Source organism: Eurypyga helias, unplaced genomic scaffold (assembly GCF_000690775.1).
Source record: "Eurypyga helias isolate BGI_N326 unplaced genomic scaffold, ASM69077v1 scaffold180, whole genome shotgun sequence".
Classification (NCBI taxonomy): domain Eukaryota; kingdom Metazoa; phylum Chordata; class Aves; order Eurypygiformes; family Eurypygidae; genus Eurypyga; species Eurypyga helias.
This window is the reverse complement of record NW_010223568.1, coordinates 69,138-81,758: the sequence shown is the minus strand read 5'-3', so window position 1 is coordinate 81,758 and position 12,621 is coordinate 69,138. Positions and strand designations below refer to the sequence as shown.

Here is a 12,621-nt window from a genome sequence, read left to right as displayed (position 1 = left end):
TTTGCAGTTGTTGCCAAGCAACGTTTATATTAAACTAAGGACTTTTTCAATTTCTCATACTGCCCCTGTCCTCCCAGCTTCTTCTTTACCAAAAGACACTCCACGCCATCAAACGCCACGCTGGGTGTATAAGCAGGCGGAGCTGACCAGAAGGGGAACTGCTGCTCGGGGACCGGCTGAGTGATGGTTGGCTGGTGGTGAGTGGTTGTATCATTTTCAGATTTTTTCCCCTTTTTCCTTTTTTTCATTACATGTTACTATCATTATTATTATTAATAGTATTTTCACTACTTACTATTTTTAGTAGTATCATTATTTTATTTAATTTATTTTCAATTATTAAATTATTCTTATCTCCATAAGAAGTTCTCATCTTTTTCCTCCCTTTCCCCCATCCCACTGGGGGAGAGGGGAGGTGAGCAAGAGGCTGCGTGGTGCTTAGTTGCTGACTGGGGCTAAACCACAGCTAAAAGAAGTAAGAGTGAAAGGAAGTTGGAGTCCAAATACAAGGAAACAGCTCAGTGAACACCACCACAAAGGTGTTCACAGCACACACCCAGTCTTTGTGAGAAAGTTTCAGATGAACAGGGAACCATTGACCAGATACAGAAACACTGAAATCACAGTACTTACTGTCTACACTGCAAGCTACTTACAGCCAACATCTAGAGTTATCTTTCCAGAAGCTCTCCCTGCATCATTGATAGCCACACAGGTATAGTCACCGGCATCCAGATCTTGTGTTTCCTGGATCTTCAAAAGACCCCGGTGAGCATCAATAATGAGAAACGCTGATGCCCTCAACTCTAAGTCACCTAAGTCCAGACAGAAAAAAAAGTAACTGAAATATATACGGTATTTACCAAAATTATTCCAACAGAACAGTGTTCAAGTTTCAGATTAGTTCACAATGTGCCTGCATGCATTTCCACTCAACTGAGTGGAAAAAATCATTACTACATTAGATACAAACCCTTTTTATTTCCTTGTTTCACAAGGGGAACACAAACCCAAGTAGCTTTGGATGGAGATCAGCATTAGGACAGTGTGCCAGGCTGTATTTCTCCTTCCCAAGTTGGAGAATACGTGTGGCAGTGACTTGCCTGCCAGTTCTGTCCCATGTTCGGAACTCTGCAAAACCCAGAAAACAGCTCTGCTACCTCTCAAGCTCAGCAGGAGCCACAGTACTGCTGTGTAACATTCAGAATTGGCCCACGTGCGCTCTTTGGGAAGAGTACCAAAGCCTCCTTTAAAATACAGGCCAACCATTGACTGCAGTGAGCCCAGAAGTAGAAGGTTATTTGCAAACAGACCATGAAGTGTTTTGTCTTTCCCTCTAGCCACTGTCAGAGATGAAAGATTGGACTCGAGAAGCTATCTGTAAGTACTATCTACCAAATGTGAGCACTGGTTTTCCAGAAAATCAGCAGGCAGGTGGCTTAGACAACCGCACACAGACACCAGCTGCTTTTTCTGAGAATAAACATTCAGTCTTGAGACATAGGATTCTCTAATTCCTATCTAACCCTACGAAAACTCCTGCAGTTGATTCTCAATATCCTACCTCCCTCCCTAAAAAACTGTAGCAGATAGTTCTGAGATCCAGAAGGAACAAAGAAAATTCCCTAGGAGTTGCAAAGGAATCTGAGCAAACATCCAACGGGAAAAACAGAAAAATGTTGTGCGATTTTTGTAGCCTTAAACTAAACATTTTCTGACATAACGTGAACGTTATTTAAGTAGGCAAGAGGCTCTGCTTTTTCCTGCAATTATGATTCTCTATGTTCATCCGTTGTATTTAAACAAGAATTTATACCCTGAAGGTCAAGTGGCATATCTTCTAGGCGTAGAGAAATTCACAGGTCACTCACTGGTTGAATACAGTGAATAAAGCTTCTGAGAAAATAAAGTCACTTGGGGATCATTGCTCTAACTATTACTGCTAAAGTAAATAAATAAAACACAATGTAATAACTGCACCTTTAAACCATTTAACATGGGGATGTGGGACTCCAGTCGTTTTACACTCCATAATAGTTGTGTCTCCAAGAGCAACAAGAATTTCACTCTGAACTATGGTCAATGTTGGGCTCTCTAAAAAGAAATACAGAAAAAATTCGTTTCTCATCCAAACAATATACCATTGTTAAGACATAAACCATTAAATACTCCATTTTTTTCTTGTTATATGGAAAAATATTTATATTAAAAGTCAGAAGGTCATAAAACTCATGTAAAGGTGACAGATGAACACTGGGAAATGGACACAGATTCTGGAATGTCCAGAGCACCTGAACCATATGTAGAATGTACAGGAAACTTTAAAGAAAGAATTGGAAGAGTTTGATCATGTAGAAAGTAAAAAGATTCAGTCTCTCTCCTGCTCCAGCCAGATGCTGGTCATCAAGAATTTTAGTAGTCTGCTATTAGCAGAATTATGTATGTAGTGTTTACAGTGAATTTACAGGAACGTAATTCCTTCTCCGAAGATGTGCTCAGGTTTACAAGTCTACCCCACCTTAATACCCAATTTTAGTGTTGTGGGATTTTTGGTGGTAGTTTTTCTTTTTTTTTTTTCCCCCCTTACAAACAGCATAAGAAGAAATACTAAGCCCTAAATATCAGCTAACAGTACTGCTCAGATTTGAACAGAAAACAAAAAGAACATTTGTGAGCTGTTCAACATATTTTCTGAGTTTCTTGAAATTTCTACTAGTGTGTTTTGTATGGTTCTGCTAATTTCAACAGTTCCTCCCTGATGATGTATTACTTTGCTTCTTTAATTTCACTACCTTGTTTCTTTACTTACCGATGTATGTAAGGGTGGATGTTTGTTTTTCTGTCCCAGCTGAGTTACTTGCCAAACAACCATAAATTCCTGCATCTTTTGGAATTGTCTTTCTTATGATTAAGGTGCCTTCTGGGGTCAATCTATACCTGAGAACAGACAGGGAACCAACCAAAATAATTAGCTGAAGAAAAAAGATGTAACTGTTACATCCACACTCCAAGCAGCAACAGCATGAAGAGATGATTCATAAACAGGTATTGCTGGATTTTTCCCATGAAAAAAAATATTAGTGTTGTTCTAGCTACCAGACAATACCAAAGCATTTGTGAAAAGATTTAAATTAACCTTGTAAAAACTTTCTGAAGACGACAACTGAAGTATTTCTATTTTGGAGAGGAGGAAATTGAAATCAGAGTTAGAAAAATGAAGATTGAGATACTATTTCCAAAACTCAGAGGCTTCTGTGGAAGAAATAGTCAGAATATTTTGGCATTCTCCAAAATTTCTCTCTCACGTCATAACGAAGTAAAAAGAAATAGAAAAATCTGTAACCCCTACCTGCTTGAACCAATAATAAACATATCATTGTGTGTCCATACTACTGTGGGCTGTGGGTAACCTGTTGCAGAACACCTGATAGACACTTCAGAGCCTTCAGTAAAAGTCTGATTCCTAGGTGAAATGACAACCCTAGGTGGTTCTAGTAAAAGAAATTAAAAACAGTAATTGAAAAGATTCATTCAGAAAACACAGATTATAACAATCACTTTATTCCCATTTTCAAACAGCTCTATAACAAGAAAACAGTCCTAATGAAGGTCATGTGAATGCTTCCGTAGTTGCCTTCAATTCATACAGTTCGTGCCCATCAGGCACACATAAATTGCATCATAAAGGCAGCAACTGCACTAAAATATAATCAGTCTGGTGATAACACATTCTTTTAAGTCTCTTTTACTTATAACTTTATTCAAAGAATTTCTGTTTCTTGAATTAGGTGTTCTTTCCCTGAGCCCACTCGTTTCCTCACTTCCTCTAGCAGTCTACCACTGCCACAGCACAAAACATGCACACCTTTATAGAAGTTAGTAAGTCAGGATTCAGGGTACAGAGCCCAAATCCATTCACATGCCTGCAGAGTTTGCTTTGTTCTGAGACCCAGAATTTGGAGCTGCCAAATGTGGGCACCCATTGTAACAAAAAGCTGCCAGATTCAAGCAAGGTTCAGCACCACGGTCCATCAGGGTGACAAAGGCAGGGTGAAATAACAATGAGAAGTGCCAGGTCATCATTGTGAATACAAACTGGGAGCACTGGTGGTTTTGCATGGATTCAACCTGAACGTAATAATTATGTGATAATTAACTCAGAACTTGTAATCACACCGAAAACTCAGCGAAGCAGCAACAGAGACAATTTTGAGAACTTTGAATCAAATACACGCAGGCTCTTGAAAACTGAAGCCAATGAGCACAAGCCTCCCGGCAGGTTAACAGTAAGAATACAACCTGAGCGGTGAAAATAAAAGTCACGAGGTATGCAGAAAGCAACGGCCAGCAAAGAAACGCTGAAGACAATTGAATCTGCAGTGCTAACAATGCCAATGGATGTTAAAGATTTTTTTCACCTGCATTTTCTCAAGAGACTGGTGAGCTTCACAGAATTCATTCACTTATAACCCTAGACAGACTTCCTCAGTAAAAAAACCCACCAAAACAATTCGCTGTGGCAACGGACATTCTCCTCTCCGATACCTATGATTCTGTTCAACTCACAGTGGCAAGAGAAAGATCCACACCACCTAACGGATGAAAACGTAGCAAGTTGTAGCACTACCTGTTGGCACTTCATCTCAGTTAAGGCATGTAACTGGCTGCTGTCAGATCAGTAGCGTCAACCTTCATCTCTAGTACTGCCCTTTTCTGATCACACACTGCCCGAGTTCTCATGGGTTCCTCTACAGCTGATTTCTTTTCCACGGAATGAAAAATCTAACCCCAACTCTGCCTTTTGGGTGAGTAAAAAAGGCCAAATAAATGTAACCCAGAGATACCTTGGACCAAGGGCTGCTCTGCATAGATCTGTCTTACTAGCTTCAGTGGGAATTACACCATCCTATAAACATTTTGAAATGTGGCTTTTTTTACAATTTTGACATTTGAAAAATGTGCCTAAGAGCCAGTGCTGGCAATGTATTTGTGTCTGGCGTAACCCATGAAGGTGCGATGCTACGCGAATTCCAGGAGAACAGCAGAAATCTTCCCCATTTGGTCTGTGATAACACAAACAGAAACAAGTCTGAGTGCTACTACAAATGTCCTTCTGGAAGAATTAATACCATGCCCTGTTCATTATCATTGCAGGGAGGAAGACCATTTTCTGTGTTGTTATACCACTTGCTTAAAAAGCTGCTAACTAAAAACCAGAGGTTTTCTGGTCTGGAAGGACCTGCCTCCCCTCCCTGCAGACTGGGCTGCTTCTAGGAGAGAAGTGAGGCAGGGTCTGACTCCTGGCAGGGCACAAACACTGTGGGTTTGAGTTAGCAGCTCTTTAAGCAAATGGCATTACAACACAGAACTTAGAAAACAATCTTACTCCCTGCAATCTCAGCAAACTTAATGAGAGCGGATTAGTGACTGATAGAAAATGAGATAATGAGAAATGAAACGGTTTTCAAATGCTCCAGCTTCAAATTAAGGACACAGATAAGAACAGCAAGAGATCTTTCTACCTGTTACATGGAAGGGTTCATCAAGAGTAGCAGAGGTTTGGGAAACAGAGGCTGGAAGGTCTACAGATAGTATTAATGAGGTCACACACTGCTGACTGACAAGGTGCCTGTGCCTCTGCAGGTCCAACTTCACCTGACAACATGGACTCATGACAACACATGACAGCGGCACGGGAGGGGAGCAACAGACTGCCCCATGATGGGAGACACGTTATTGTCCACCACAGTCACAGCCACTATAGAATAATTCGTCCTGTAATACATCCTACTGAATAGGAGAGCAAGGGTCCCAAGGAAAACACTAGTGTTAAAATATAATTAGTTGAAACATCAGTATACAACTCACAGACATGACTTGTTTCAAATTCTTTAACATACTTCTATTTAAAATATTTGCACTATGCTTTGTGTTTGAGTTTCATGAATAATACACATCTGTCAGTGTTCCATGCAAACTTACCTTCATGCTCCTAATTATGAACACAAAACCCATCTCAAAGGGAAACAACTGCTGTTCTCAGGAAGGCTTTTTGATGTAGGATGGCACCTGGTGCTCTGGGGAGCAGAACTATCATTGCCAGGACTTGATGACTGCTTTCAGTCATTAACTAGACCTGTGAGCTTGTAAAGGATTCTGAGATCTGCAAGTAAGAGTGTGTGCAAAACCACACAGCTATACTGCCGAAGACAAGGAATAAATTAAATAATCAACAGCAACTAATCTCCACTCAGTTGCAAAAAAAAAAAAAAAAACAAACAAACCCCACAGATGCATGTAATACCTTATCATTTCCTTTCTTAAATTTATGTCCATTAACCTTCCCCAAGCACAGTCATTTTTCACTTGTTTTAATAAAATGCTGCAGGGTCCTGAAAAGTCCCTCCCATAGTTCATAACAGCTCTGAAATCCCTGAGCTCCAAAAGGAAAGCAGAGCCATAATCCCAGAAGTGCTAGGATTAAATCCAGATACAAGGGGGCAGGGAAAGGCAAGAAAGGGATGTAAGTTACAGAACTGTCCGTAAGTGATTCATGATGTGCACAGCTTTCTCAGCTCTTTTTATTTTGGTTTAAATCCTGCCAAAAGACACTGGGAGATATTCTGTGTGCTGTGCTCTTCAGGAAGGTCTTGTCTCACGTGAATATTAGGAAAGTCTTTGTCTCAGGTGGCAATTAGATATCAGGACAAAGTTCTTCATGGAGAGGGTGGTGAGGCACTGGCACAGGTTACCCAGAGAAGCTGTGGATGCCCCATCCCTGGAAGTGTCCAAGGCCAGGCTGGATGAGGCTTTGAGCAACCTGGTCTAGTGGAAGGTGTCCCTGCCCATGGCAGGGGGGTTGGAACTGGATGGTCTTTAAGGGCCCTTCCAAACCCGACCATTCTGTGATTCTATGATCCTAATTGCACGCTGTGCTTTGACAACACACCATTTTCATACAATGATATTTTCAGGTGAGCAGAAGAAGATGGAAGAAATATTTGTACTTAACATAAAAGCAATAAAATCAATTTAAAAAGCAATATGTACAGCTGTAATACTCAAGCTACCAGCAAGAATCAGTGAGGCCATATTTGCCACTAATTAACCATCTTGTTTGCTGGCTCAAAGGCCAGCAACCAGGCAGGCACGCAGAACGGGCTTTCTTGTACGACAGCTCAAATTTGATTACTTTTGTTCTTTGCATCATAAGGGAGAAGATTTGTACACAGGAAGGAGAAGCACAAGCTCCTTACAGTGCCAATCAAATTCAAGGCTGTAGAATAAAACCTTCTAAACAACATAAATCATGTCTAAAGCTTCTGAAGAGAAAGAAGGTGGGTGTGAAGTTTTCAGGGTCTGAAGCATTCATGGTTGTAACCAAGCTTGGCCCTAATATTCATTAAAACCATCTGAAGCAGTTAAACTTAGCATGAAAAAGTGACAGCAAATACCAAACTTCTATTTCATATAACATAAAAAACCCTCTTACCACCCTTTACTAGTAAAACCCAGACTTATTGCCAACATTTTTTCACTACTTTTTTTTTTTTTTTTTAATTGAAACTGTTCCCCAAAAGCTGCCCTGCAGATGGTATTTGACAGAACCATTACTTGTAAAGTGTTGATATTTTTATGAAGCACCCTCAAGATCCTTTCTTGCCTTTTACACTAAAGCATTTATGAAAAACTGCGTGATCCAATCTACTCACCTGACAAGTAATTAACAAGGCTACATAAGAACAATATTTAAATAATGTATCCAAATTAAAACCCCCCACCATGTAAGAATGCAACTGCTGTAGCAGTTTGTACACGCTCGTGACAAATGTTACAAGAACCAAACCCTTGTAAAAATTTCACTTCCTCAAGACCTTACAGGAAACATCCAGATCCTCCCGCACACACGGAGATACTGGCAGAGAGCAGATGGAGCCCCATCCCTGAGTCCAGTCTGTTCACTAGCAGCTCTCCCTAGTTCCAACCCATTCTTGTTAGCATCAGTTAAAGGGGTCTGAACTGACCCTGGGCTTCTAACTACCCAGATACTGCAGACCCTTACACAAAGCGCTGCTTTGAGTAATACACCAACTGTAGCACTGGGGTGAAAAAGTACTTCCCTTCAGACCGATGGCCTGCATTACCACAACGATGTGTACGAATTCTGGCGTTACTCTGAGTTTTATGGATATGCCTTAACTTTTCCACATGGAAACATATAAATGGAAGTGAATGGTTTTGATCTCAAACTGTCTAAAAACCTACTTTATGTCAGTGTCAAGAGTGCACGCTGGGAAGGCACAAGGGAGAAAAAATATCCAACTCTACTATTATGATAGCTATTAACATATGTCAGTAAGTGAGACAGAAGACTGGGGTTATGAAGAATTCCTCCCAGAGTGCACATTTCCACTTTGATGTCTGATCAGGCACAGGATTCACATTATATCCTATGTTATGAAATAATAACACAAATACACATAACCTGTCACTACATTCACAAAAGGAATCCTCTCCGTTCAGCTGATTTCTATTAAACTTAAATCATGCTTTAGCAATATGCATTGGAATTAATATTCAATTCAATTTAGGACTTTTGTTCACAAATGAAAGAAGTGTAGAAGAAAAATTGCACATAACCAGAACAACTGACACAGGCTCCTGTTTGATAGCAAGTTCAGAACAGATTTCTTACAGCATAAATAAACATCAAAACATTCAACAGGGATAAACACAAAGTAGCCTTCAGCATTAATCAGCCAGTCACATTCATCTGTACTTTTGGCATCAACCAAGTGAACCTAATTGAAAAGGAATATTGTCTTTGGACATTATCTTGCTTCATTCACTTGCCAGCTGTCTTGTTTAGCTGCCAAGTTCCCGCTGATCTCCTCCCAGTCCACCCTCCACCACAAGCTCAGGGTGTGCCGTCCTGCGCCATCCCTTGCCCTGGCACTCGGCGGAGGCGCCGCTGCCCAACAAGCCACAGAAACATCTGTTTCCCTGACTGCTCATGCATCAGCTCAGGTGAAAGATATACAGCAGCAGCATCCGTGGTTGCTTCTGTGAGACTCTCCACAAAGCTTCCAAGCACAAATTTAACTTCTATAGGGTGAGAGGGAGAGCGTTATTGGGATCTTGTTGTTCAGCCAGGGAGCATGCACAAGCTGCAATTTCACCAACGCCAACAGTACTCTCTGCTGCTGTAGGGTAGAACAAGTTGGTCTGCTGTGATCTGCTACGCAGCATCCACCCCAGCACTAGGAAAGTGTGCTGTGAAAGTCAACAGGGGAAGGATCACCTGTTTTCTCTCTGCAGCCAAAGGAATTACTTCCCAAAAAGACATGCAGATATGCACTAGTCAAAGAGTCTTCTCACTGAAGCTGTTTTTCATAACCTCCTCCTTTGCACTTTCTTGTAACTTGGCCTTCACCGACCGTATGTAGGCTCTATCAGAAAAAATTCAGCACACGTAAGTATTCTCCAGCTGTATACAAAAGGCCATAAAGAAAATGTCTGACACCACACATGCCACATGCCTGGCCTTTACAATGACCTCCCTGCAGGAGAAAGACCTGCAGAAGGAAAGGAAATGGGTTCCTTCCTCCTTATGTCCCTGTCCTGGGTTTGTACTCAGCCCCAGAAATTGGTAAACTCAGGAAAAACCACTCGGTGAACACCTTGATAGATGAAAATTAAGAAGTCAGGCTTCCTGCTCCAGGAGAGAAGCAGAGACATGCTGCAGATAAAGAAACATCTTGGAAAACCAGTACTTTACAGAAAGCTAAACAGAGGACTTCAACCTCTGGAACTTGGTGGGATTTTCTCAAGGCACGTGTCCCCACCTTGATGTGACAGAGACTGTTCACTTTACTGAAACGTGAATTGAACCTGATGACACTCCTACACGTTACCAAGGACCGCACTCAGGCCTCCTGGAAGGGTCGCTAGTCCAACACCCTTCCTACAGCCACAAGTACAATACTCTAATTAATGATTCATTTTTTAACTGTTGCATTAAGAGAGATCAAATACCCCGCAAGAAGCTAGTTTGCAAGAGATACGCATGGTATACTGTCTTAAACCAGAGGTTAGGATAGATCAGAAGAAATCTGGAAAAACTGATTTCTAAACACGTTATGGTTCCACTCCTCCAAAATTAGTTTTAGAAATCCTTCGGAAAGCCTGTATTTTCTGTAAGAAAGCAGCAAGAAAGTAATGAGTAAGAGCAAGAAATCAAATAACAGAAATTAAGATGCATGACACTGATTTCCTATTCTATTTAATACCCAAATTTTTATCTTTCATCGTTAGAATTGAAATTCTTTGAAGTAAGAACTCTTTCTATGATACACAAACTGAATGCTACAAAAATTACAAAAGCTTAATCATCAGTTAGATAATTTGTCACCAATTCAACTAAATAAGACACAAAAAATGTAAAGATACTTCTAGCTGGATGACAGAGTTCTGTTTGTCCTGCTTTTGTACTGACATATGAAGAATCTCACCCAGGGAGTATTATCCAGAGAAACCTCCCAAACAATAAATTCAGGCCAATTAATGAAATCAGGCTGTAAGAGCGATTGGTCTAATAACACAGACAATTTTTCCCCTCTCACCAGATGTAGAAAAGAACCTCTTACTAACAGTACCTGTGTGGAGAAGACAAATCAACTTGGGGATGCTCGTTAATTTTCTTGAGTGGTAGGGAACTCCAGAGAGGCTGCTCAGGCAATTCCTGACCTTCTGCTAACCTGCATTTCCTGTGCAAGAGGCTAGTTTCTGAAAGAAGGCGTAATGATGATCACGGAGCCTGCCGCGAACGACACGTACCGATTCAGCCCTTTCTTTCAAAGAATACTGAGTTCTGTATCAGAGAACACTGCTGAGAGTTCAACTGGTTTACTTCCTTCTCTAACAGGGGTGGAAGTGCCACAGCGATAAGAGGTTTGAGGTATTAACTTTAAAATATGCAGCCTGGAAAAATGTCAACTCGTCTTCTCAGAGAGATCCAAGTAACAGATGCACAGAAGGCACTAAACTGCTTTGCATTCTTTAGGACCAGCACCTTGAATTTAATTAACTTTTTAAATTTGAAATAGCAAGTAAAGCAGGAACACTTCAATTTTATTCCCTTTCTTGTTTCCTCCATGTTTAAAGAACCCAGTAGAGTACAACAAACCTCTCCTTGCCCATTATTACAGCGTGTATCCATGTCACTAAGTGAATGATATTCTGACAATTGGTTAAGTAGAGATCTCACAGACTAAGATGTTTATGCCTGTATTCTCTTTTGAGAGAAAAGAGCACAGGAAATTCAGGGAACACAGAACTGGGTTATGCCAAGGAGGTAATTTACCTTTTGTCCATCTAAGCAGTCTCTTCCCTGGAATTATCCCAGACATAATATGCACATTCATGCTGAAAGTCCTTTTGTTTTCAATCAGTTCTGGTTTCTGCTCCTTGTCTGGGACGTACCTGAGTGTTACCACTACTTTGGTTGAGCCAAGTCACATATATTGTCTCCTGGGCAACTTTTTTCGACCTGGATTTCGAGCAGTTGGCTGGCTGGCAAGTATCCAGATTCATTCCCTACATCAGACAACGCACTCACATCTTCTCAGGTCCTGCCTTCCCCTGCTGCCCATCTAGTGTGGCTGACGCCATTCACACAACAGGACAGGACTCTTGGCACATGCTGGCTTGGCCAAAGATCCTCCCGCAGCAGACTGCTGTTGTAGCAGCGATGATCCTCCAAAGGCAAACACAGCCTTTATTTCTTATAGGGGTAGGCGGAACACATAATACCTACGCTTATTTCTTGCAGGTGCAGCTTAGGTGCCTCTCGCACTGACCACTGCGTTGTTTAACAGTGCCACTTGTAAGCAGATAATAAAAAGCCTTTCAGTTGTGACGGGGGTACCAGACAGGCACTTAAACATTTAAACGTTTTACATTACAGTAACTACAACTTGTATAATTTTATTCTACCTGTACATTTAGGTAAAGAAACACACCCGAACAGTACGCTGGCCTGCACGCTGTTCATCAGTGAGCTCAGCGCACTGCCGCCGGCACTTGATTACCTTAGGTGGCTCCTAGTAAAACAAATGCTCAGTGTTGCCTCACTTCTTGTTAATCTACTGCTGGAATTCATCGTATGCTGAGATTACTACACTCAAACATCTCTACTAATTGCCAACATAAACACAAGCAAGTGCCACAGAAGTTTCTACACGCTATACAGCTGTGTTGTAGAGGCAACAGACAATTGCAACCACTAAAAAAGTACTCCATCGTCTACTCTTACTTATACACGAAAACATGCAAAGCCGAGACAAACATAACAGTCATATTTAGCATCACCCAAATTTCAGGCATCTGAGTTTTAATTGTGTATTTTCAAATACTTGGAGGGAGAAGGAAACAAAACATTTCGCACACATGTATGTGAAAACATCAGGAAGAAAAAAAATCAAGCTACCAAAACATGCCGTATTAATTCAATCTGATAAACATGCATATAGCAAACTCGTATTTTACTTTCAAGACTAACAAGATTGAAAGGAAGAGTTTACATGCTCATGGAATTTCACACATCAGTGAGAAATATATTGA

General features: G+C 40.9%; 1 protein-coding gene across 1 annotated transcript in view; it reads right to left on the bottom strand.

Annotated features, from left to right (window-relative positions):
• The window catches only part of LOC104515595 (hemicentin-1-like), a gene marked incomplete at both ends in the record, with an annotated part of 103,999 nt that overhangs the window by 53,825 nt on the left and 37,553 nt on the right, over positions 1-12,621 (bottom strand). Inside the window, 4 exon segments of the mRNA XM_010159995.1 lie at positions 657-815; positions 1,981-2,094; positions 2,810-2,937; positions 3,350-3,491. Of these exon segments, the coding sequence (XP_010158297.1) occupies positions 657-815; positions 1,981-2,094; positions 2,810-2,937; positions 3,350-3,491 (543 nt within the window).